At 35.7% G+C, this 27638-nt stretch overlaps 1 protein-coding gene across 1 annotated transcript; it reads right to left on the minus strand.

The window, feature by feature from the left end:
- Positions 1–945: 945 nt before the first annotated feature.
- On the minus strand, positions 946–26918 carry IPO7 (importin 7). The gene is made up of 24 exons (XM_010563801.1): positions 26835–26918; positions 25073–25226; positions 24559–24717; positions 21610–21766; positions 20870–20959; positions 20337–20431; positions 20153–20237; positions 15284–15418; positions 14651–14750; positions 13478–13554; positions 12993–13109; positions 12121–12210; positions 11428–11593; positions 10558–10718; positions 9538–9666; positions 7844–7910; positions 7640–7765; positions 7226–7323; positions 5670–5765; positions 4480–4700; positions 4169–4374; positions 3364–3570; positions 2887–3003; positions 946–1784 (listed from the first exon to the last, which is right to left on the minus strand). Exons 1-24 carry the CDS (start codon positions 26869–26871, stop codon positions 1612–1614), a joined length of 3063 nt encoding a protein of 1020 aa, XP_010562103.1. The 5' UTR covers positions 26872–26918; the 3' UTR covers positions 946–1611.
- Positions 26919–27638: the final 720 nt, after the last annotated feature.

Consider the following 27638-nt stretch of genomic DNA (forward strand, 5'->3'; position numbering starts at 1 on the left):
GCTACATTAAGTGTCCAATATTCTACATATGAACAATCTTGATAAATGGAAATGATGAAGATTAAGTAAGGCTATCTGATTACCTTATCTTATTTACATTAAAAGAATAGACACCCAATAGGAAGGGAGAAAAGGGAAATAAATTGGGCAAATACTCATACCGCCACAGGTGTAAAAATTAAGTCTGCCTTCTAGCTTGTACTGTAAATGAGACATTTTAAATAGTCCTGCAGCCCATGCCTATTTTTTTCCTCAGAAAAAGAAAAGCTGCCTTCATGACATCCCCTCTTGATTTCCGATTTCCAAAGTGTGTCATTTGAAGCTTTAAATTCAGATTCTTCCTATCTTCAAAAAAACCCTCTGGTTTGCTTTCCAGTATTAGGTTGCATGATCAGGTCCCACCTCTGGGGCTTTTGTCCAATCTATTTATCAATTAGAGTGAGTTGTAGATAACATGAACCAGTTCTGGAACCACTATTGGGAGGAACACAAGCTCTTCACTACAATCACACAGTAGCAGGAAAAGTGATAATTCAATTCATTCCTGGGGCAGGGCCTCCAAAATTAAATGAAGTTGGCACAACTGGAGCATTGAATTTGTATCCTCCATGCTTTTCAATCATTTTGGATTCTAAAACAAAACAAAAAACAGAAGGAAGATATTTTAGTGTGTGCGTAGGAGGGAAGACAGATTAAGATTTTGTGACTTGACCATTTTGAGTCTCTCAGAGATACAGGTTTAACCTGGGGTTACCCAAGGAAGTAATCAGCATTCACAAAGTGGAAATGTGCAATGCCCCAAACAACAGATGGACTGATTATTTATTTATTTATTTTAATTTCTCAATATTGAGTCATAGCTATGCTTAAATGAATTTATATTTTAAAAAGCCCACACTTCAGCTTTCGGACACAAGTATGTAATTTTCAGATTTCAGAAACAGGACCTGAATGAATGCTGGACTTCTAAAATTTCTAACAGGCACCCAATTGTTTCTGATTAACATTAATAGAGCTTTTTAGTCAAATCAATAACAGAGCACATGTACAAAAAAGCAGTACACAGATAGTACCTAAATTTTCAGTGTTCCTATCTCAATTCAACAATTTAAGCAGAAATAGCCACACCCAAGCACATAATTTAGAGTATAGATTACTAGACCATGTAACATAATCCTGAGAGAAAACTACCAATACCACTTTTCATCTTCAACCAAACCTTAAGATCTTTAGGCTTCTGAGGTCCACATATCCATCACTGTAACTAACGGCGATAGTTAAGCTTTCTCGTTTTACTAGCTGCATATTCCATCCTTCCAAGATTACTGTAAGACCAGTTTTCACAAGCTCTAATACATGGACAACTGAAGATGAGGTTGGTAAAGAGCAGACAGAAATGCGTATTTCCATCTATACATTTCTGTCTACCTACTTCTACAGAAATGTGTATTTCTATCTACCTTTACTACAATCTAGATAATGCAGGAGGTTTCTATTATTCCCAGCTCAAGATAACAACTCTTATTAATGTCTTATTTCTAGTCTAAGAGCTTTCTCCTACCTCAAAATAGTTGCAATCTCTCTCTTTCTGGGAATACAGGACAGGTCACATTATCTAGAGGATCTGCATTTTGCCTCTGTTTCTTTGGAAACGGGCCAGAAAAATGTTGCCACAGCTGATGAAGGACGGGGGGAGAACATGACCTGGGGACCATTGCTTTGTTCGCTCCCGGCTCCATAGTGCACATGAGACAAATCTCTTAGCTTATGGAAATTCTTCTTAGCTACATTAATGAGAGGTAGTTATATTCCAAATCCTTCTAGCAGGATGTCTGCATGTGTGGTAGGTAGCCTAAATGGACTATCAGTATGCTCCGATAGTACACAAGAATTTCCTGTAAGGATCTAGTTAAGTTAAACTTCACAATCTGAACCTAACTTGCTCTACGAATAAGCAGCTGAAAAAAATAAGAACATTATTTTTCATGAAATGCAAAAGAGGTATATAATCTCATCAATATGACGTCAAGTGTTTGACGGGTCACAGTGAAACTGTATAACTATTAGAAGTGGATCATTCTGAACACTTAAAGCTTTGTGAGGTAATTTAGGCTGTTTTCTGACACAAACTACTTATAAAATGTGCATTCTTACTACCAATCTTTTTATTGAAAGGTTTCTGAACTTCTATTTTGAAAGATCTTGTAGTAATTGGTAAATAGGATGCAGGATATGCGACACCGGACTGATCACTCAAAATTCAGCCCTGACTTCAGAGAGTGATCTATATTGGCTTACTCTCAAACACCTGGGAAAACTTGCAAAACAAAAAAAGAAAACTGAAGATCTGCCAACTTCCTATATTTTTAAATCTGTATTACCTGTATTGAAGAATAACAATCTGAAATATTTAACAAGCTTAATGATGTAGCTTTACAGATGGATACTACTACTACAATTTGCTCTTTTCCCACCTATAGAATCACTGTCTATCCCAGCTGGACTAGGTCACATCAGGAAATAATTTATCAGGCACTTAATGTGTTTGTCACCATACCTAGAGTTCATCCACCTTCAGGTAATCAAATAATTTGTTTTCAAATCCAAGCAATTATGACAAATACGCTTTTATTTACTTGGCTACTTCATTAAGACATTTCTATCATTCCTTACACCTGCAGTATGCCATACAATTTGTGCATTGAGGCTTTGTGACCTGACAATCTTAAGAGATTTCAAGCATCTCTGGAGTGTAAACCAACTCTGCTTTGATGAAGACATTATCAGGCTTGAATTATAGGCTTTTTCTGTGTTATGCTTCTTGAGCACATAAACAGCATTCAAACAGCAAAAGCAGGAATTAATGGTATAAAGGGGGAAAAATACCATGTGCTGCTCGTCTCTGATCTGCCAGAGTTGCTATGTCCTGCAATTGTTTCCTTTGTTCTTCATTAAGGCCCTGTGTCAAAGCTTGGTACCACACAGGGTTACGATTCTGAATTGCTGCAAGAGAAAAAAAACATAAGCAAAAGGAAAGTGTTCATTAAAATGTTCTTTAACTCAAGACTTACCAACTCATTACCATTTTAATCAGAATAATAGTCTGTTTGGGTTACATGAAAGACACTTAAAAACAGTAACGCAACTTCTGACCTCTTCCCTCCCACCATAAATTCATTCAAGCATCTTCCCCTGCTCTGAAAGTTTAACAACGGCTTCCCCCTTCCAAAGAAAGAACTTGTTCAAAGCACATATTCGAAAGCCTGTTTGGAAGCTTTCAACAGGTTCTAGTTTACAACAGTATACACTAAAATTAAGTTAAAATATAACTTGTTAGCCAGGAAAGGAAATAAAGTTACTTACTCTGAAAAATTGTTTTAAATATCTGATATTCATCAATAGGGTTGTCTTCATCATCAATAATTGTGGAATAGCCTTCCAAAGCAGTCTCTTCAGCATCATCTTCTTCCCAGTCTTCATCATCTCCGTCTTCACCTGCCTGTTTTGCTAGAATTTCTAGATATTCTTGACCATCTTCATCAATGTCATCTTCATCACTCCCCAATTCCTCTGAGTTAAATATCACACACACAAAAAAGTTTATCATCTCAAGAATAGTAAGAACGACTCTTCACGAAGATGGCCGATTATGCAGAACAGGCAATGGAACGGAAAACAGTGCAGACTAGGAAAGGGGAAGCTCACTGAACTCCTCGCCTAGTGCCATTAGTCCAGGGAGGAGGGGAATTCACAAGAACTGTCATTTTCAATACAGAGCTAAAACACCAGCAGCTCCTGCGACAGCTTGTAATATATAGTCCAAACGGTACAATGGATTAGAAGGATCCCTGGAAACTCCTTCTACTGACTCTTAGCCCTCACTGAAATGGGAAACATGCCTCAGTAATAATTCCTTTCAGCAATGACAGCATCCACACACTAGTTTGATGTGACTTTGAAGAAACTCAGCCTAGGAAGTTAAGTTTTTAAGAGTGACTGGAAAGTAAGTCAGATATGCTTTAAAGTCATTAAAAGATGTCCAATGTTTTCTACCACAGCTTTTGATTTTTGGAATTAGGGAACTTTGAAGATTTCCACAAAGGAACTCTGCATCTCCATCAGAGAAAATGAAAAATATAAAGTAACAGTAATGTTTCAGTTTCCATACCTGTTTCCTCATCTTCTTCAGCTTCATCATCATCATCGCTGTCATTTTCGTGCTCTGCATGACAGGCATATGCTCTTTTCAATCCATTAAATAAAAGGATAAAAGCTGGCAGGATCTGGCCAGCAACTTGATTTAAAACCTGTGGTATTTGCTCCAGATCAATAAGAGCACACAAGCCAAGCACACACATCTTTCTATCATGAAGTCTACAAAACAACAGAGTAAAAAAGTTGCAAGTTTTGTTATGATTTACAAGCCTATAATGCAGAGGTGTATCACAGAGAATAATCTTCAAAATTAGAAACACTTACCCCAAGAAACAGTCCACGTCATTAAGCCACTGTGTTATGAAGTGATTGGTGACAGGCTCCACATTATTGGGAAAACGAAGATTTTCCAATGTATTTAATAGTAAATGAGGATTGTAATACAAAGCAGCTATGGCAACCTGGAGGCACATTGTTCGCAGTTCACTTGTTTTCACTTCTCTGGTCAATCTCTCTAATGCAGCTTCCACAAATAAGGGTATGCACTGAAGAGTGAGAACCATTATAAATTTAGTGATCAAAAATAAATTTTGTAGTTCTGTATTTCACACTAAAGCTGAGAAATGGCATAAAACTAGTCTGGCGCATAAACACAGAGGGCATAAAACAGGAATAATTTTTAATTGCCAGAAGTCATAAACAAAGATGAAATGAAAAAGTGAAAATATTTTATCTACTCCAAGCACATGGATTTTGTGACATCATGCACAGTAGATGTAATTCCTGGTTCTATATCTTGTGTTTTAAAAATGAAAAATAGAGTTAATATGTACACTAGGAAGTCCAGTCAAGAGATATTACTAACATTCCAAGAAAACAGCTATTCAAAGGAATAGTCTCTTCAGAGATGTGACACTGAAAAAAAAAAAGCTATAGAAGATATTCTTTCAAATATATTAAAAATTAAAGTTTCCAAGGACCATATCCACAAATATTAAAAAGCTTGCAAAAAACATTTAGAAAGCTATTTACAGTGCTTGTCATGTACACAGCGGAAGCACACAAATTCATCTCTCAAATTCCAACTTCCATACGTGCATAACGAAGTCCCTGGTTCCTCTATGACATCAACTGGGATTCCAGGAACTTCATTTTCATTCTTATTTATTTCAAGGCTGTTAACTTAACAGACTGAATAGTTTTCATGAAGTATTCACTAGAATTAACTTAGAATATAAATAATCGACTTCTAGAACAAAGATGCACCTAAAGCAGTACTCTTCCAGATTCTGGAAAACACTGGAGTTTCGCAGTGTCCTAAATTCTGGAGACAAAGCGTGCAGTAACTAACTCTGCAGTGCTGTTAATTGAGTAGCACTAAAGTAGAACACAAGATTATTAGTCACACTACACAAACTTCTCAGAAGAGAACTCATGTTAACACATAATCAATTAATATTTGAGAATAAAATCTTTTTAAAATATTAGTTATAGCAACCAAAGTTGTTACCAACCTGATCAATGCCGCGCCCTTTACACTGAAGAATAATCACTTCTAACAGCTTTGCTGCATGACATTCTGCATCTTCTCCAGCAACTCCTGTAAGAACCTGAAAAATAACAATTAATGTTGACAGTATCCCTTCAAGAAGTATTTTCTATATACTGCTTTGCTTTGAAAAGCTAATATAAATTCTCCCACTCTATTACAATGCTAGAATAAACATCCATCAGTGAAGCAGCCAAATCTACAGCAATGGCTCAGTATCACAACTAGAGACTGAAATGTTGCTGAATGCAGGTAAAACTAATCTACATATACAAATATTCAATAACTCTATGGACGCGGAGCTTACAACAGTAACTGTATAAGCATCAGCTGGCATTTTGCAAAGGTTTATTTCCTTACATGTAACAAAAATTTTTCTTACATGTTCGTGTACTGAATTTCATAAAAATGGTATTTACAAACTTCGGATATCCAGTGGGAGACCATGCAATACCTAAAACTTCTGTGTTAAAGATTCACTGTGCTCAGCTAATAAAACACTAATCACTAAGAGGTTATAACAGGCTAATTTTCTTTTTTATTTATACAATCTATATATACAATATATATATTTATTTCTTTTTTATTTATAAAATCAGTTTAGTCAGCCTGGTTGCACCTTGTTTTCAAATAAAGGCTGTCAAGAGTTATTCACTATAATATTTAAACAGCTTCAAAAGAATTACTCAGGAAATACCATGGGCAGGGCAGCTGACAGTTCATCATAGCTCTTATATAGACACAACACATGATATCCAGAAGCGGAAAACTGAAATCCCCACAGATTAGTATTAGAGATTATAAAATATTAACACCATCTTATAAAGAATTATTCATTTCCACACATAGGGCTAACATTCTGGAAAGCTTTGTATTCTACATATTGATTGGATAAAGAAAGCCCAGTTGGCAGCTACCTATAATACACAGGAGCTGAGAAGCTAAGTTAAATACAGAAACACTGCCCAAAAGTGACTGGACTGACAACAACTGCATTCTGCTCCCAGCTTTCATCACTGACTTGGCACAAACTTCGGAAAATAACTTCCTATTCCTATCCCTCTACTTTCCATCCCTACTCCACTTGGTTTAGCTAATAGATTTAAGACTTTAGCATACATATGGTATGTGGTATCCTAGCCATAGCAAGGCTACAAACCTCAGATGAAAAAAAACCATCTACCTTTTGCAATATGCATACGCCTGTTTTGCATGCCCATGCACAAAGTGTATTACACAAAACACACATGCACAAAACTCTGGGCTGTTTAATCCGCTTTTGTTGTATATGATTTATTCTTCCCTTTTAGCAAAAGCATATGTCTGAAATTTGATGCAACCTCTTTAGATTTCTCCACAATAACTTAATAATTTGTGGAATCACAGAGAATGTTAAATAGCTTTAAGAGCAGACATCAAAATTCTTCAGTTTCAGTCTGCTGTTGTGGAAAAAAGCACCCAGTTTAACAGTGTATTACTTCAGAGATCACAGGTTTTGTTATCACAAAGGAATCTACTTACCTTCTTGCACATACTGTAGATCATTTCAAGATATTTTGTGTCTGACAGAAGCGTATCTGTATCAACAGTAACATAATTATGCAAGAGAGGCATCATGTCTGTATTAAAAAAAGAATGTTCACAGTTAGATATTGTTTGCATGTTTTATTAGACGAGCTGTTAAAATCAGGCTGAAATCTATGTATTAATAAGTTAATTGCAGTCTTGCTTAATGTTTGTCAAGATAAGCATGCATCTACTATTCATAGATGCCTTAGCAAAACAAGTCTGGTTGTAGCAACAGCAGAGTAAAATACTTCAAGTGTAACCTCACTTCAGTGTTCTTCTAACATTTCAATCAAGATGCAATTCATTGTATGGTTGAAATCACATATATGAAACCATCTGGCTTTCTGATTTATTTGTATTACTTACCAGTAAAATAATCAAAGCCATCCTGCTGAAAGACTTCAAAAACAAGCGGAAGAAGCTGCCACATTTGTGCAGAAACTTGTTGACAGGTCAGACTATGAGCCAAGGAAAAGATCTCCTCATAGAACTCTAAAACAAACAGAATAGAGGTAAATTTAATGCCAATCGCACACACTTAAATAAATAAGCCAACGGAAATACATATACCTAATACATGCTGCTGCAAAACTGTTCCAATCACTTGCAAACAGATCCCTTCCAGCTGCTGGGTAATCTGAAAAAAGGAGATTTATGACTGTTTTCAATACTTTGGAGTTGAAATTAAACACATTTTCAAATAAAATTACTCAAAGCAGTTTCTATTTACACAATATAGTCTTCTAAAAGCAATTAAAAATTTCTCACATTTTAGACCACTAAATGTGTAAAAGCAGCACTCTTAGCTAAGGGTTTGTAAGATAGCTTTTAATACAAGCTGGTTTTGGAGTATTCTTTGAATATTGGAAGAATCTCATTTTACGGTATCCTTTAAAAAGAAAAGCCTGACAGTAACCCTATGCAACAGTTCAGTTCCATTAAAACACAGTTAAGTAAATTTATATATATCAAAAGGGTAAGCAATGGAAGTTAAAGGAAGTATTTGCTGTTCTGGAAAAGTGAAATTTCAAAACAAAACCAAAACCAAACAAATACCAAGCCACCTCCCAAACCTAGCTGAGGATGTTCACATGGTATGTGGACAAACAGTCTAAATGCTGGTCTACAGATTCAGACACTCTTCCCAATTAGTATTTATTAGTCCATGGAACAGCTAACAAAACAGTCATTCACCTGTTCAGGGCACTTACCTTGCATAGGGACAAATAAGGGTTGAGTTTGTGGTCTTAGCTATACAGAACAGGATTTGAAACTAACCTGCTAAATACCTTACCTCTTGGAACACTGGGCATCCTGTGTGAGATGTCTCTAAATATAAGTGTTTACTGATCAACATTTTACAGTTGAGTTCCTCAGGACTAGCATATCATTACACAAACTTTTCATTTAGATAGCAAGAATATGCTGACAAAAACAAGTACATGAAAAGCTTGCCGAGCAGCTTTAGCAACAAGTAAATGAGCCAAACTGGTCCTTGGTTTATTGCATGGCAGCACTGGCTTCTGCCCTTGGGCGTTCAGAATTTGTATTATGCTGCTTCCTTAGTGAAGTCTTCAGAACCTCAAGAGTACAATTTATTACTGAACTATTTAGTCACTAAAAAACTATAATGTATTTATCAAAAAACAGTAGCTGACTTTGTCAAGAGGATTTTAATCAGCAATAGCATCTTTTGAACAAGCTGTACTCTGGACAGAAGTTAGTCCATTCAGTACAACAAAACTAAGTAACAAAAGTTTTCATCACACTGGAGAATTCTATGGTGCAGATTAGGCAGGTTTAAAAAGCCCTACCATTTAGCATAGCCACAACAGCTGTACGTACAGACATTGATTCTGTTGCAGAAAGCAAACTAAGTCAGCAGTCAATGTTCAAAGCTAACTGAAGTTTTATCTATTTTCTTTGAAGGGCAGACCTCATCAAATCAGATGGGTTTTTCCAGATGAGCTGACAGTTCCATCTGTTACAGACAAGTTGCTTCCACTTATTTGAACAAGAACCTGGATTCTTACGAGAAATACTGTGGCAACATTTATGCTCTATAACTACAAGCATTGTGTTAGAAATGTGACCCACTCTGTTACAACTTTGTTGCATGATAAGTACTTCACTGTTTTCCAGTTTAAGATATTTTTGGCTGAAAAGGACACTTTTTCAGATAACAATGTCAGGAACACTGGAACTACAACAGGCTTTCAGTGTCTTGGACAATACATATTAGCTTTAAAGTAATTTTTACTTACTTCCTTGTGATCTTCAACTACACTGAGAAGTGTATCAATAGTATTTAAGATTCCCATTGCTGTCACTGCCTTGTCATCACTGCCCTCTTCATCTGGTCCAGTCTGGATCACCTGGTTAAATGTCATTGCCTGCATGTAATAGCAAAACAACCCATAAATACATCATTTAATGAGGACATGCTTGGAGATGAAGAACGATGGTGCAAGTCTGGTATTCTACACAATTTAAGGATGACTTCTGCTAAGAAAAAGTGTATGAATATTAGAAGGTGACTACTCCATTCCAGAGTTTGTTTTCAAGACTGATAAAATTTGAATGTTAAGCCATTTGAGCTGTCATCCTTTATCCATTCACGAACAAAAAGATATAAATGACACTACTTTCCATGCAAAAGAATACATTTCCTACGAGTAAGTTTTTCTGACACAAGTTAATTGGTAGCGGAACTAGACTGGACCACTTTGCAGGCATTCCCACAGAGGACATGCAAACAGTTTAGTTGTAACTCCAAGGCAAGGGCCTTTAATAGGAAAGCACTGACCTGACCTCCGCTTTTAAAACCATTAGTACAACTTGCTAGATATCGCCATTCAAGCTCTGAATTTCTCCTGCAGATGCCATTTTATTTTCACATTACATGCAACATAACATTATTTTCACACCAAGTTTTTTATTGAAAATCTGCTCTTTAATTTTCCATTTTAAAACAGAAAACCTAAGTCACATTGTAGAGACTACCTAAAATGTGCTACCAAAATTCATTAACAACACTACCAGGAGAAAATACGTCCAAAGATTTCTCAAACATTTCTACAATCATTCTTAGAAATTTCTGTTTAGTTCAAGCGATGAAGCCACTTCTGAGAAAAAACTATCTAAATGTAGAAGAAAATTACTTGTATCAATGCACTTAAGCAGACTGGAGTAACAACAGACATTAATCAGTGGACAACTACCTTAGTTTTAAATACCAATCTTGCACGTATTAAACATCTTCCTAAGTCACCAGAAAGTCTTACCAAATGTTGTGTCATTTCTACTGCAATTGGGGTAACTTCTTCACTATATTCACAGATCATCTTCTGAATCACATTAGTAAGATCATCATTTTCAGTCTCTCTTATAATATGAAGTAAAGCTTGCATTACAGGTCTAATGAACGGAGTAATATATTCTTTCGCTGTAAAACAAATGGAAATATTTGAATTGACATTCTTACAAAACTACAGTATCAGTATAAGAAAGTCAATATATACTTCATTAATATTGAGTGCTTTGGCATTAACATACCAAAAATGTGGGTAGTATAAATCATTATAGCAATACTAACATTCAGAATATTTTTTAATAAAAATGTATACCAAGGTGATCACAACTGAAGTATGAAAACCAGAGTTCTACAGTCTTTACGGAATGCAAGATTACTTATCAATGCAAATTTTGATTGAACAGGAATGGGTACGTATGCCTTTTTGTCAAATTAGCCAAAGTATTTGATATAGAATTTATGTTTGCTTTGGGGCTTTTATGCCAGCTTCAGGAATACTAAGCAATGTAAAGCCTGCCAGGATAAAGACAACTTAAAAAAAAATAATAAAAAATTAACATGAATGAATGTATGCCAAGACAGATATGCTTATATTGCCACTGTATTTCTGATTCAATGAGTAGGTGCTGTAAAACTGGATTTATTGTACCATGAAGTTGTGATAATGTCATTTATGAAAAATATAAAATTTTCCAGCTGGAAAGTTACAATAAGTGATTACAAATTACAATTGCAAGAAGTAAATTAACATCAGGAAAGAAGAGAACAAGTTTCCCTGAACATCGCAATATTAATACCTATTCCATTAAAGTTTGTTGTAGCTTTAAGAAAAGAGGGCTACCTTTCTCTTGATTACTGATCAGGACTTGAAGTGCTATTGCAGCCTCCACTTTCACAGGCATTTCCCTATCATCTATCAGACACCGTCTTGTGAGTTCTAAGGCTGTCTGGAGATTCTGGTCACTCTTAAATTTGACTTCACAAAAATAATGAAGAACCCAACAAGCCTGAAAAAAAGACATTGAAGAAATTAATAGTTACGAAACCTACAAACAGGATTATCAACTACTTGTATACCCATAACCTACATGAATCATTAAATCTGAAGTACAATTACTGCTGAATAAAGATACCGTAAAACTTTTTTTAACAGATGAAGATGTTTGAGAGTGTGGAGGCTGGCCAGTGGGAGGCTTGTCTTTCAGACATCACTAGACCAGTACTATGATCTCAAGTTCATCTTTGGCCACAGGTTTTGTGTGAGCAGTACAGTCTAAATGCAAAACACAAATAGACCATACCACCAGACACAGATGGAAAACTATGCACACAATTCTGCAGCCATTTTAGAACTACACGGTAGCTATCTGTAATCATACATAAAGACTGATACTAATCTCTGAAATAAGCATAAAATTTATCACAGAAAAGGTGCAGAAAGGAGTGCATTTGTTAGAGGGAAAAACTTAAAGAGTATTCCTGAACTCTTCAGTTGGAACGGTGTATCTTAATAGTAAATCTTACACTTTCTTACCCGTGCTCTCATGTAACCCAGCTCACTGCTGAAGAGAGGGAACACATGATTCTGCAACATATATTCCATCTGATCTTTATATATCTTCTTCTGTCAGAATATGAATAGAAACACATCAGTTTAAAACTTTATATAAAAATGCATTTCTAATCCAGTAAAAAAGTCACAAGTGTGAACAGCATAACAAAACCCTCACTTTTAACTTTCCCCTTTATTAAAGTCCATTAAGCAACAATGAAATCCCGTATTAGTAATTAAACTTGGATCCTACTTTTATAATTTTCAGTCAAAATAGTGACACTTTTTTTTCCTATAATTTTTTGACTCCTATAAAAACCCTTTGCTTGGCAATACATTACTCTAGTATCAAAAGCAAAAGTAGTCAGGGAAACTTCTCAGAGCTGTGGTTCAAATACAAGTCCATGCCCTGCCTCTTTTTTGCTACCATTCTAATTGAGCAAGGTTGCTAATTTCACTTTATTTTCTCTCTTCTACACACAGAAAAGGTCTCATTAAATTAACAGCCTCTCACTGGATGGATTTTTTTTTTCCTTTCTTCAACAAAAAAAGGGAACGTGGTTAAGTGTAGCACAGGAAAAGGTGTAGCAATTCTTACTAGAAGCAGAGAACTTCAAGGAACTTAAAACAATAATCTGAACTTGAACACAACCTAATAAAACTTCTGTAATTAAGCTGGCAACAAAACCAAAACAATTACGTTCAACAGCTTTAAAAACAACTGGCAGTTATTCAAAAACTTGTAAACTCAAAGAGCTATTCTCATTTCTTCTGAGACAGTATATGTGAAAGAAAGGAAAGGAGGGGAAAAAAAAAAAATGAACCAGAAGAACCACCAGATTTGTTATGCTTACTTTTAGAAGAATTTCAGCCAAAGAACCGATCATATGTAAAGCACCATCTTTCTTACGAGGGTCAGCATTTGGCTCCGTAAGGATCTGATAACAAAAGCCCATCGTCTTCTGCAAGACCTAGATTACATGTAAGGTTAGTCAAAGTATTTCAATCAATCATCTCAGGTACCATTCTCAGTGCTCTGAAATGTTTAAATCTAAGAATCTGCTCCAAGTCTGGAATTGGGTAATGTTTTATGTCTTTGTTATAAACACACAACATTCTTGATGGATAGGTCGTAGGGGAACTGGCAAATACAAAAAATCACAGTAAAATGTGTGATTTTAGACCAGTGCAAAGTAAATTTGAGAGAAGTGATAAATTTTAGTGTACTATGATATGACAGAGAGCAGAGAAGTAAAACTCTTATTAGTAGTTCTTTCAGCAAATGGAGACTATAAACTGAATCTACTTAACATTGAAGTAAAATGCTTGAATAGTTTACCTCTTTCCTTTTACTACATGATGTAAACAATAATGTCTGAGCAGCAGTTGTTGGAGAAATGAAGTCTTCAAATACATCTATTAAGTAAACATATAACAGCTATAAATTTTCATCCTTTACTACAGTTCATGATCCTAATGTAACCTAATAATTTAATATGAAATAAAAGAGCAAAAAATTTCCTTTTTTTCCAGGTGGTTAATCACACTTTCTTACTACAGATGTTCCAAGACCAAAAACCAGTAACACATGGTTGGAGATTCCCAATATGTATGTTTCACCTTTTTTGCGATCACTGGCTCTACATGTCTAATTTGAAATTGTATGTCTTCCTTATTTTTAAGATAAATCTTTTGTAACAGTAGAAGCAGACACAGCAGTCAATTTTTAACATATATTCTATTTGCTGTACAGGTTAGCATACATAATTGAGTTAAAAATGCTCAGTTTCTTATTTTTCTGCAGAAGAGGATTATCAGAGCCTTGTATAATATCTGTACTGTTTACAGGTCTGCCTTTGACCTGAGGGATAAGAAACTCCCAAACCCATCAAGATTCCTTGTTCTAGCCATATAAAAGTCCTAGTGGAAGGAAGAATTTGTTCAGGAAGTATGAAGTATCTTCTTTCTTCCCCAGCCTGACAGGACTGCATAGACTTAATAGTAAACCCCAACAACAAAGTAGCAAGCCACAGGAGGTGAAATTAGAAAAGTCTGGAATGCTAGGCTTACTTCATAATGTCATTTACCATTACGGTAAATCTGTTCTGTACTGTGCCACATGTGAAATTACTTAAGATTGTAAAAACTCCAGGGCCTGAAATAATAGCTGTTGTAAAGCATAAACTTTTAATAACATTAAATTTATGTAATTATTTTTAGCAAAACCTGGACAATTTGACTTAAAACAAAAACTTTGTAACTGTCAAAATTAGCTACTTTTTCAAGTGCAGAAACACCTGTGTCATTGCTGACTGTCATATGGTATCTGTCATTTCTACCAGTATAACCAAAAGTTAACTATATGAAGTTATATTGTTTGGATAATACAAACTGTTTGGGTTTTTTTCCCCTTTTAAAGATTAAAGCCATCTCTTATTTTCACAAAAAACTACAAAAAATCCCATCTTCGTGTGAAGTCATATTTTAACATGAGCAGATTTCAAATTCTCACCAAATTTCATGCGAATATATTCATATGGATCTTCTTGCCAAAGCTCTTCATCAGCATCTGTATAGCACATCAATGGAAAAATAACATCTTGGATAATTCCCTGCAATAAAGAAAAAGTTGAAAACAGGCTAGCACTACTAAATCAATCTCTGTATTCCATCCTGTATTTCACAGATTGTTCATCCTGTCACTTCTCACATAAAATGGTAACATCCTAAAACTATTTGGACATAGTGGATGTTATGTGCTACCTTACAACAAATAGATCTTTTAACTTAAGGCAGAGCTACAACACAGCGCAAGCTATTAGATTTGCTTTGGATAATGGTATGTGGAGATGATTCAATGTCATAAATTCAGTAGTTAACAGCATCTCCAAATTTGTTGTGTTGCTGTGTTACGCTGTAATCCTTAATATGTTAAAGCACAAAGGACTGACAGCAAAAAAAGCAATTAGCTAGCTTTGCTCATGTATCAAGGTAACCTTCACCAAACACGCTTAAATTCCTTCCACCAGCAATTTATAACAGAGGTCCCTAAAACTTGAATTCTACCAAGGATAGAAACACTATACAACAGACTGACTAATGTATGACTGAGTCATCCAAGTATTAAACCCCCAAAATGGTTTACTTGAATATGAGGTTTCAGATTCTTCCAGGTGACTGCGTGTGACACTCCTTGATTGATATAATTCAGTGTTTGCTGCAGAACTCTAGGAGCCATGTACTGCTTTTCCTTGTATTGATACAACACCTTCAGCAACACCTAGAAAAATCAGATTTCATCAATAGTTTATACTGAGCACAGACCATTTAACCACAAGAATTCTACCCTACCTCACAATCCTATATGAGAACCCCTCTAAATCCAACAAACCCCCCCCCCTATTTATTCATCAGACTAAAATGGGTACTGACTAATCCTTCTACTAAATGTCATTGTTAATTTTCCAAGGCAATTTGCAGCTCATAGCAGGTGCTGCACATCTTTTAAAAATACAATCCTTTAATAAGACAAAACATACATGCTAATTCATCACCAACATGGTACAGCAGTCCTTTCTGTCCAAGGTTTATTATTACATCTTACGACTCTCTGGGGGCAGAAATTCATGCCCAAACACTGGACTGGTAAAATACTCTACACTCACGCAGTCTACTGATTCTTGCCTATGTGCAGCCTTACAGCAACAACGCTGTATGAAGAACGTATGTGTATGAAGAATGATGAACCAGCCTTTCCCCTTGGCCTTCTGGCCTCAATTCTTCTCCTGAGGTAGCATTCAGAACTATTCACAGGTGTCATGGTTTAACCCCAACCAGCAACTACGCACCACACAGCCACTCACTCACTCCCCCCCCACCCTGTGGGATGGGGGGGGAAATGGGAAAAGAAGCAAAACTCATGGATTGAGATAAGAGCAGTTTAATAGAACAGAAAAGAAGCAACTAATAATGATAACACTAATAAATGACAGCAGTAATAATAAAAGGATTGGAATATACAAATGATGCGCAGTGCAACTGCTCACCACCCACCGATCAACACCCAGCTAATCCCCGAGCAGCAATCCCCTCGCCCCCACTCCCCCCATTTTATATACTAGATGTGACGTCCCATGGTATGGAATACACCATTGGCCAGTTTGGGTCAGCTGCCCTGGCTGTGTCCTGTGCCAACTTCAGTTGCCCCTCCAGCTTTCTCGCTGGCTGGGCTTGAGAAGCTGAAAAATCCTTGACTTAGTCTAAACATTACTTAGCAACAACTGAAAACATCAGTGTGTTATCAACATTCTTCTCACAGTGAACTCAAAACATAGCACTGCACCAGCTACTAGGAAGACAGTCAACTCTATCCCAGCCGAAACCAGGACAACAGCGATTTACGTTTGTTCAAGTCCATGGCTTTCCACAAATAAGGAGATGGAATGGACATGGGACCATTACTAGTAATTAATTTCCAGCTCACTGGAAAGTTTGGTATGGGTAATGCAAGGGGATTTCCTTGTAGCCCAATCCAGGCCAGTAGTAACACTGCACCTTCAAGAGCAGCAGCACGAACTGGAGAGAAATGAAAAATCCCATTTCCAGGGTTTCATTTAATTCTTCATATAGAACAACAATGTTTTAAAATCCAAAACTGAAGGAACCAATATCTATCAATCTGTAATATCACCAAGAAAACATTTTGGGAAAATGAGATTCATTATTTTGAAAAGTAATTCCACTGATAACATTACACAACTACTGAAGCATCTCTCCCAAAGGAGATGCCTCGCACTTGAGTTTAAAGAGGAGTACAAGGCTTTGGTGGCATTAGATACTGAATTAGAGTAGGAAAGGAAAAGAGAGCAAATGTTCAGACTTACAGCTGTTTCAAGGATTATCAAAGAATACATATGTCAAAATTCCTTTTTAGTCTCTTGTGAACTAATTGAAAGAGAAAATTCTTCTCTGCAAAAATAGTGACAGATGTTTGTAACTTCCAAAATCAGTAAAACATGAATACCTGGTAAGACTAACATGCTTCTTGAAGTTAGAACAATTAAGAAGAATGTTAATCATTAAAAAGAGTCTAACTTGTAACAAAATTGATTAAACATGTAAACAACTATGCAACATATTTTACTTCTCTGATGGTAAGCCTTACATACAATCCTTCCAGAAGTAATCAGGAAACTAACGAGGACTGGGATTTCTTGCAGTTTTACACAGTGTACATGACACTCTAAAGACTGGCTTCCGTTATAAATGTCAACACAAGCAATAAAGAAACTACCATCACTATATTAACATCATATACTGAACTTTTATAATGCATGGATCTGAAACAGGCTCTGTGGCCTAAGTCACACCATGGTGGCAGCTCAGAAAGATTTAAAAAATATAAATTGGTTTTCTTTGTTCTAGGCATAAGCAGTAATCCTGGGTCTTCAGCAAACTAGAACTTAACATACAGTAATACAATCTTCTCTGTGGAAAACCTTATACAAGAAGGTCCAGTTTGCTGGTATATTTTAATTTTAGAAGGATCTGAAGTTTCTTTTTTTTTTGAGAGAGAGATTCTTCAATGTAACAGGACAGCACACAGAAAAGCCTAAATTCATTAATAGTCAATAAAGGGGTGGGGAACAGTGTTGGAAATGAGGACAAAGCTGAGGCCTAAACAAATGGTCTTTGCAGCCACACTACTTAGGACAAGTGTTTTGGTCCTCTCTTTCCACAAATGTAAGCAGTTCCATGATTCAGATGCAATAAGTAAAGAAATTAAAAAGATTAAGAAAAGGTTTAAGAATTGCAGTGAGGAAAAGCAGAATGTGGGATGGACGCTCGAGGGCAAATAAAGAACATTCTGCAACTGTGCCAAGGAACAACCAGACAGTAGTGTTCAACCAGGGCTTAGTTCTGGCTCATCAAGTCTTTCAAAATGAGAAATGTCTTGAGCAAAACAGCTGCTAACACAACGGATAAGAATCAAGGTATTCCAGCTAGGCAGCTCAGCCTGTTTTGGCCAAGCTTAAGAAAGTTTAGCTACAACTAATGCTGAATGTACTGGAATTTTTTTTTTCTTCTTCTTTTGGGGGGGGGGGGGGGAGGGCAGCTGGTGACATGCACATGACAAAAAGATATAGAGTAGATAAAAAGAATAATCAATGACAAGTAATTATGAGAATATTATTAGCAGCATGTTTCAAGTTTATACTTGAACAACCTGCAAACGCATACCATATATTTATCTATTACTCCTTCAGTAAAAGGCTGCATACACTTTGGAGAGTAAAGAGAACTCAGTGAAGCATACTATCAGAATTTGTATTCTTCAGTATTTCACAGATTTCCAATTTTTGTAAAGAAGTACATGCTGTTCAAAAATCTTCCATAACATTTATCTGAAGCATTCAATTTCTTGAGCATACATCCAAGATTTATCTTCTGCACAGAAATAGAGGACAGTGCCTTAAAAATAATCTGTATTTCTAAGCAAATTACATTATTGTATAGGAAGAAACTGTAAGCATTTTAAAGTCTTTAAAGAAAATTGCTAAAAAGCAAGACTTGAATTCTTGGCGTTTCCTAGATGCAGTAAGGATCAAAGTTGATTGAAAGAAAATGAAAAGAAAAAACATGGAAGTATTTTGTTCAACTGTTTAAATTTATTTTTTCAAAGACTTTTTGCCCATACAGTCTTTTGTCAGAAGTTTGTCTTATCTTGGAAGTACAAAGCGATCAGTAAGGTCTTAAAGAACATGTAATAATTATCTGTCTGATGTCATCTACAGGTGACAGATGAGCACCTCAGAAGGTGACACTGACTCTACTTGTCTGAGTAGAATCTTGGGATAGATTGTGATAAATGTTCTTTTCCCTTTCAATACTTCAGATGACCTTCAAAAAACCATGTATTTAAGAGATACTCTCCCTACTTTTCCTCTTTTAAAGTCCTGTAATTCATTATACTTTCATTAGGAATGAAAATTAAGAAAACTGAAACTGAACTAAGAACTGTTCTTCTGAATAAAGGCTTTGAAGAAAACATTCTACTCCCTGAGATTTTCATAAATTAATAGTCTATTTACATTTACAACCTAATCATATTAATGTAAACAGATTTGTGGGCCAGTACAAGGCAATTTTACAAAAAATACCTGAAGTTTTTTTATAAATAAACTTGTTTCAAAATAACAGAAGTCACAGATCCAAAATTTTCCCAATACTCATGAGAATTTTCTTGCTAATTCAAAAAGTTCAGATTACTGACTTGAAACACATGCACTATAAGAGGCAGATGACAATTCCTGCCCTACCAATCCATTCCGTCCCTTCAGGAAAACCTGTAGCTTGCTGCCATGTGGTAGGACTATCTGAATCATGAAGTTACTCCAATAAAGGTAAATGAAGGATAGTTCGGTATAAAATCAATACATCAGGTTAGAAACTGCTATAGTCCAAAAGATGCTTTGCATGTAACAGACCCTGCAGAAGTTGCAACCCCCAGACAGGGAGATGAGTGGAAAGTGACCATCATACTTACCTGTTTGTAAGCAAGCCTCTGCTTGATCAGGTTTTTGCAGAAGGCTAGAAAGCTTAGTATTTACTGACTTTGAGTGAAAGAAGAACTGTATCATCAGAGTTAAAAGGGTAGGTAAGAAGGTCAACTACACCATATAAATATTATACCTATCTCTTCCAGAACGAGAAAAATTGATAGCATTTATCTGAAGCTCACCTGAGGGCTTGTTATATGAGAGCATTTACTCTGTTTACAGATTATCAGTGATGCATAGGCCATTTTCAGTGGATTGTCCTATGTGACATATTAATAATTCTTTTAATAATTCTTTTCATTTTACCCACAGACTTCAGTGCTTTCCATACCAATGTACTTAAAAAAAAACCAACTATGAAGAAGAACAAGAAGCCTTTTCAGAAAATAGTGAAATAAGAAATCACTACTAACTCTGAACTTATCCTAATACCCCATACATTCAGTGTTTCTTACTTGCTGAACACCAACAGCGAATGCCTTCAGGAACACTTCAGCAAACTCATTGTACTCCTTGGAAACATTACCAGGGCTTCCATACCTAGAATTAGAAGCAAGTATGCAAATTCAAGGGTGCAGCAATATTACTGACTTGAAGACTTGCTTGGTTTTTTAAAAATAATAATGGAAAAGAACATACCTCTCAAAAAGTCTAGCTAAGATATGCAAAGCCCACTTCTTGCATTTCCACCAAGGCAACTCAGGTCTATCATCTTCATCAACTTGAAGGGTTTCCTTTTGGGGCCGGGGGGGGAGGGGGGAATATTATTTACCAACTATTCACAAAGAGTTCAAATTATATGTATTTTGAAAAACTATATAGCATATTTTGTTTTTAACCTGCCATTTGCACTTCTAGCTTAATAGAAGTATATAGTACAGAATATCTAAAAATAAATTCCATGATATAGGCTGCATAAGTGGTCAACAAATTCTTTAAACAAGAAGCCAAAATAAGCTGTGCTATAATTTGAAAACAATAGAACTCCCATACAAGCTACACATTTTCAAAATTTGTCTAGTCTGTTTAAAACACCCTATTTAGCTTAAAAATTTATTTTCTTGGCATCAGTTGAGAAAAAAGAATGCAGAAATAAAAAGCTAAACTTCTTAACATTCTAACAAATGAAAAATATTTAAGCTTAAAGATACAAAAAGCCAAAAGCCACTTACAGCTGGTACATCCCTATCGACAACAGTCTTCAGGATTTCTATCCATTCAGTCAGGTTTTGCTGATTTATCAACTCCAAAGGTAATGTGTACTTATTTAAAAAAAAAAAAGGGGGGGGGGGGGGACAAATGTATTATAAAGCAATACGAAAATAATGTTACTTTCAGTTTGAATTTTAGCTCTTTCAAATCTTTGTCTACACTTAGCTACCATGAAAGATTAGCAAATGTCTCGGAAAACCAGGCTAAAGAACTTAACACAACCTAGTCTATATCCTCAATATCCTCAAAAGTGCTAGAGGTCTTTACTCAAATACACTCTGCTTATGCAATGCTAAGACACTACTTAAATGGATGTTACACCAATTTCTGAAGCAATTAAGAGCATATTAACTGTTCATTCCAAACTGCTGCATTTACACTGGCAATTCTATGTAGGCTGGCCTCTACAATGTCATTAGAAAACTGATTTTCTAATCTGTTTTCTAGCAAACACTCTACCTTACAGGATGGTGTGCATAAGTTCTATCTAATGCCACCAGGAATAGCACTGTACAAAAGTAAAAGTACAGCACAATCAAGCATACCAAAAACCTGTGATTTGTAACACAGTTGAGTAGTTTAGGTAAATGATTTGGATGCAATCTAATATTGTTAATAGTTCTGTCATTGACTATTTTAAGGAAAAGTATAATGCTTTAAATTAAATTACTGATCAAGTACATACAAAGTTATTTTTTACCTGGACAAGGGCATAAAATATTTTGAAGATCTGTTTCTGGATGAGGACAGACTGATCAGATGGATCACTCAAGAGCTGAATGAAACTATCCTTCAGAACTGGTAGAAAATGTTGCATTGCTGCTATCAAAGGACTCCGCTCCTCTGGTTTCTTGTACCTTTAGATAAGAACAAACTAGTTTTGTAGACATTTCAGGTAGCTTTTGAGTTTTAAAAGTCCACATCTCCCCCAGTGTAGACACAAGTAGGTTATATTACCATTCATAACAACGTATGATTAAAAAAAATACCTAGCCATTTCTTGTTACAGAGTTCGAAATAAAGCTATAGTCAGACAACATTACAGTTAAAAGGCAAGTTAGAAAACCGCTGAGCATCCATTACTCCACTATATATCCACATTAGTTTTCTGCTGGTAATGCACTCCTGCCAACTTACTCACTTTGAATACTTCATCATGTTCAGCCACACCATTACTATAGTGAAAAGCAATCAGAGCACTACAAAAACTGCAAGCAAAAGGTACACATTTATTGCCAAGAACGGCAGATGCTAGGCTACTCAGTAAAATTCAAGAAATACGTTTATCAGAGTTCATCATTAATCAAAATATTTCCAGAAGCTAGATTACTTCACTGACATTGAAGAAAGTAAATGGTGAAGTCTCAGTTTACCACTGATGTCTCTCACATCTTACCATTTAGTTTGCCCAAATCTGACTATCTGATAGAGAATGTAGGCTGGAAGGCTATGTGGTGGACTCTGAGCAAGCTTCGATTGCAAACTGCCTTGAAATAGTGGCTCGCACCTTCCCATGCTGGTGACAGTCCACCAGTTTGCCTATCCTGAAAACAAGGCTCCATTTCCTTTCTCAAAACATTTCAAAATTCCTGAAAGGACGTGAAGCTGCATTTTGAAATCTTCACCCCAAATTTTAACTTACAAAGAAGAAAGTCCTTATTGACTCAAGAGTTATCACAGCAGAATAGGATCTTGTCCATACTGGTGATGATAATAAGAACAAAGTAAAATATCACTTTAACACCATACAGCTTCATTTTTTGATTAAGCAATTAATACTATTATACTCTTGGACTCTTGTGGGAGATTTCTGGGTTGGGGTGTTGGGTTTTGGTTTGGTGGTTGTTGTCGGTTTTGGGTTTTTTTAATACATTTTTAGCAGACTTTTCACTAATATTAAATATCAATGCTCAGCCTCTTAAAAGAGTGCCAATTTGCAGAAATACAAGATAAAGTCTACTCAATCTGCTGCCAGATGGCATATTCTGTAAAAACTGCTACAGAACACTGAGCTCCAAAATCCTGTTCAGTAATATAGTTTCCATGTATTTTCTGAAATAGAAACTTAAATGTAAGGATTAAATGTTGCTCAGGAAAACTCAGTTTCTAGTTGCCACAAAAGACGCTATTGAAAAAGACCAGAAAAAATAACTATGCAAAGAGCAGCCATATGATCTTGCTGGCTGGATTTGAAGGGCAAAAAAAAAAACCTGTTGAAAAGCCCCAAGATATTTACCTTCCACATTAAGGGGAAAAAAAATTCAATAGCTAAATATTCCTACAACTCAAGCAGTAAAAACTTTATCAAAGTCATAACAGACATAAGTAATTTAACAAATTTTAGAGACCTGCTTGCACCCATATTGTTACACAATGAAATGTGCATATTCCTACATGATTTGTGAAACCGACCCTTGTTGACTTGACCAGAAAGCTAAACAAGTATGAGCAGTTGCTGGCCTCAGCTGAAGTGTTTGATCAACCAAGATTATGAACACACCTGTTACCTTAGTTAATCACGCAATGACTGTGCTCGTATCAAAATTCTTCCCTAAACAAGGGTTGCTATAATCATAATAAACTACCAGCGAACACTTCATGCTTTATATCTTGCAGATCTCTGCTGTACATTTGGTTAAAGATGTTTAAATTGAACATCAAGTGAGAAATTAGTTTATTTTCCTTTCCTAGCAGGACCTGCAATTTTCAGCCACCAAATAAACTCCAACATGGGATTACAAAGGTCTTTATAGCATTCCTGTAAAAAAAGGATTTTTGAGAAAACTGATATTCACCTGTTTTACACTAATTTACATAAAATTCATTAGAGTGAAATTTTTCAATGCAGCATTTTAAGTCAAGTACCTGAAACAAAAATGTTACGCATGACAGTGCTTTGAAAAAGTTGTGGATTCCATCAGTTCCACTACAACATTTCGCAGACTCCAGGATCGCACTTTTCTCTGACCCAGCTCAAATGAGCTTCCTACACACCAGCAGCAGCAGCTGCTAAGCCCCACATAACTTCTCAAAGTGCAACCTCAACTTTAAAGCTCTGAGCATAATATCAGATACAGAGCAAAGAACATTGACCTGTATTCTAGCCCAATGCCTTACATATAGGAGAACAGTGGGCTTTGAGAAAGATTTCCTATGATGGGTTGGATGAGGCTATCAAAATGATCATACCAAAGTCAGCCAACTAATTTGGAACTTCCTAACATTCAAGATTTCACATGTTGAAATCTTTATATGTTCACTGTCACTGATACCTAGAGTACAAATTGTTTAAGAGTCTAAACCTGGTTTAAACAAGTAATAATCTTCTGCAAAAGTCATGACTTTGAGCAGACTTTCTTATTGCTATCAATCCATAAAAAACAACTACCAAATTAAGGCTTTAGAATACTCTCTTTTTTCTGGTCTCAAATCTTTAATGAAGGCAGTTCTTCTGTAATTTCTTAGTGGAGAAGATAAATGAGCCAACCTCTGCATGGCAAGTATTCAAGAATATTCTCTAAAACTAGATTTCTATCACCTCTGCACAGTCCCACACACAATTCTACATGGTCACAATATACATACAGAATACAAATAATACACACAAATTTATTAATTCTGTTGTTTCATATGGTAGAAAAAAACTTACTCATAGTTTTTTACAAGTTGATAAAGACAAAGAAGGATTCCAAGCCAACAAGCACTGTTGTCAGACTGAAGATAAAATCCAATTTTCTCCACAACTGCAGTCCAGCGACTAGGATAATCATGCTTGATAATATGGTGAATGCAAGTAGTAAGCTGTACTCTAGAAATCAAATGCACAATTATTAAATAAGTTACTACTATTATTTTAATAATATTATTGTGGTGTTGAAACAACTAACATTGCCCAAATTTAGACTTATTTCAAGTTTTGTTTAGAAGGTTTAGGTTCTGTACTTTCTGCTTAATATTCTCCATTTGAGGAACTTTAAATTTCTACATGCTGCACAAGTTGAAAACTGTTTTTCCATCTACATTATTTCTATGCTTAGGATACACAGTGTATGACAATGATGCTTAGTACACAGGTGATCTTAGTTCTGGGGAGAAAAAAAAAAAAAAACAAACCCAACAGTTAGAAACCACAGCCAATTCATAACCAGGTTAAAACTGCATACCTAATCAGCTCAGGAGAGTGAATAATGGCTTCTACAATATTTTCACGAATACAGTGTCTATCTTCTTCTGGGATGGAGTACGGTGGAATCTCTCCTGGTGCAGTTTCACGATCTGGCCAATATTGGGTTATCATATTTTTCAAGTAGATAACCCCTGTGAGACAAAAGTGGCAATTCAGCTGATAGCCATTCAAAGTACAAAACAAACATGCATTTTGCAGGCAAATCTATTTTAGAACAAAACTGATTGAAATGACTAATTCATTGACCATTTCTGAGTAGGAAAATCAAAATACATAAACCATGCAAATTATTAAGCTAATAATTTACTAGGTTGATATTCTTCTACCCATTTATTGTGATGCCTGTATATTTAGCTCTGTAAAGAATGTGTTTTCATCTAAAAATACTAAACGTATTGCTTTTATCTGTGCTACAGATAAATAGTTGTGGGACATTTTAGCAACACACTTCTTAAAAATCCTTTATAATTATTTTCTCAGTATCTTCATTAAAACAAAGCTAATCAATACTAATGACTATCTAAAACATGCCTTGTAAGCAAAAAAAATCTAATTAAGTTGTGATACAGGAGTGAATGCTAAAGAGAAACAGAGCTCCTTTATACCAAGGTTATGGGCCACAGCACTTTGTAGCAATCAGGCTGCTGGCACAAATGCCTGCGTTTACCATTTGACAACCAAACTGCTTATGTGGCAGAACACAGATTACAGCACATGGAAAGAAAGACTTACAAAATGCAACAGGAAATCTCAAATGACAAACTAGTAACAAAGTTACTATTAATCTAATTCTATGCACAAATCCATAAAGCAACTTCTCTTCTGAAATTTCATATGCACCTTCTGAAGATTCAGAAAGCAAAGGGCTTCTGAAAGGGTCTGCAAAGGTAAGAAACACTCAGCAGATATTGCTATTACAAGACTGAAGTGATGCAGACTTCAGTCTGTCCTTAGTGGGATTTATTATTAATTACTTTGCAAAATATGCACTGTTTGTAAGCTATGTGTTGTATGAGTTGTCTCTACTCTCTACAGACCGCTTCGGTTTTTAATTGGCTTACACTGAGGTTGAATTTTCAGAGGTTGTTTTCAAACCTCCCCCTTTTTTTGCATGTTATACTTTTTGAGTCATCCTCTGAATGGTACTCCCAAGCTATAAGATAAAAATGCAGGTTAGGCTTATGCTACAACTTAGAATAGTCTACTACGTGGAAGATCCAAATAACTGATCAAGATCACACTTGCTGAACTGTCAGAAAAACCACTGAAGTATCATATTAGAAACCACTATCAAGTAATCATAGCAGCTTTAAGGTGCTGTTTGGAGTTGCTAAGATGCAATATCCAATTTTGATGGCTCATGTGCAAGGTTCCAAAAGACATAATTTATTTTCTTCCTCTTCAACTGTTTAGAAACATTAGCATTACTAGTACAAGGTTAAATAACCTCCTTGGATGAAATGTACTAGCATCATAAACCATTCTGTTTCCCCCAAAGACCATTATTACCACTAGAGATAAACAGGAGCAATCACTGAAGAGCCAGCCACCTTTTCTTTCTGTCTTCCCTATTCAGTGTATGGTGCCAGATGTAGTTCATGATGACTGTACTTCGAGTGACTCCCAACTTTGGAGCATTTGAGATTAAAACTATTCAAATTCTTCAACAGTATCTGCATATGTGCTTGTGTGTATGCACCATTAAAGTAGATACAATGAAAAAAGATTTGAAAACTTGCCTGCCTGTCTCACTGGTAAATCCAGCTGCTCAGACATAGTGATCTGAAGCAGAGTTGAAACAAAGTTCACTGACTTATGAGCCTGTAGAGGAACAACAAAAAAAAAAGAATATTATTTAGTCATAGTTTAAGTTTTAGCATACTCCCGTTAGGTTTTACAATATCTTTGTAATGATGTAATGCAATCAATAGAATACCAGCAATTCAAACAGTTTCACAGTAGTCAGCTAATCAACCAAAGCATTCCAAAGTTTCATGCTCGCTGTATTTTGAAGATGCCATGGGGAAGGAAAAACCCTACCGTTTAAGGTAATACAGTTGAAGAAATCATTAAACAGTAATCAGCCTTCACCTGTCACCAAACATGTTCTTAATTCAGAACAAATACTTACTTGAAAGAAGAATATCTGAATAGCCAGAAAAACCCAACCGCAGCAAGTTTACAGAGACCTTTAGCAAGGTATGAATTCATTATATAATAATCCAAGAAACAGCTGGCAACTATGTTTTAAAACTAAGCCCAGCCTTAAGCAAGCCTGTGCAACTCATAATTCATCTTTCTGAAAAAACAGCTTCAAGTGACCATTTATGCACTACTGCAGCAACTATCAGCGTAACTATACAAAGTATAAAGCAAACCAACAGTATGGAGACCTAAATGGAGTGACATCCGCAGAGTAACAACTTTGCAAGGATTTGCAAGAGTTCACTTACAAAGAAAACAAAATGTGTTTTTTCTTACAGCAATGAGAAATGTCATTGATACACTAAATATTATATGGTATTTTCAATATGAGGAAAATA

The sequence above is a fragment of the Haliaeetus leucocephalus genome, unplaced genomic scaffold, assembly GCF_000737465.1.
Source record: "Haliaeetus leucocephalus isolate CR32 unplaced genomic scaffold, Haliaeetus_leucocephalus-4.0 Scaffold173, whole genome shotgun sequence".
Lineage (NCBI taxonomy): Eukaryota > Metazoa > Chordata > Aves > Accipitriformes > Accipitridae > Haliaeetus > Haliaeetus leucocephalus.

What these genes read in the sequence shown, in the direction of transcription:
- IPO7 (XM_010563801.1), bottom strand. Translation starts at nt 26,871, where the DNA reads ATGTCTGAGCAGCTGGATTTACCAGTGAGACAGGCAG. An exon ending in TTAGCTAGACTTTTTGAGAG is followed by an intron (nt 20,238 to 20,336) that starts GTATGTTCTTTT and finishes TTCTAATTCTAG; the next exon opens with GTATGGAAGCCCTGGTAATG. An exon ending in ATATATTCGCATGAAATTTG is followed by an intron (nt 13,555 to 14,650) that starts GTGAGAATTTGA and finishes TTTACTTAATAG; the next exon opens with ATGTATTTGAAGACTTCATT.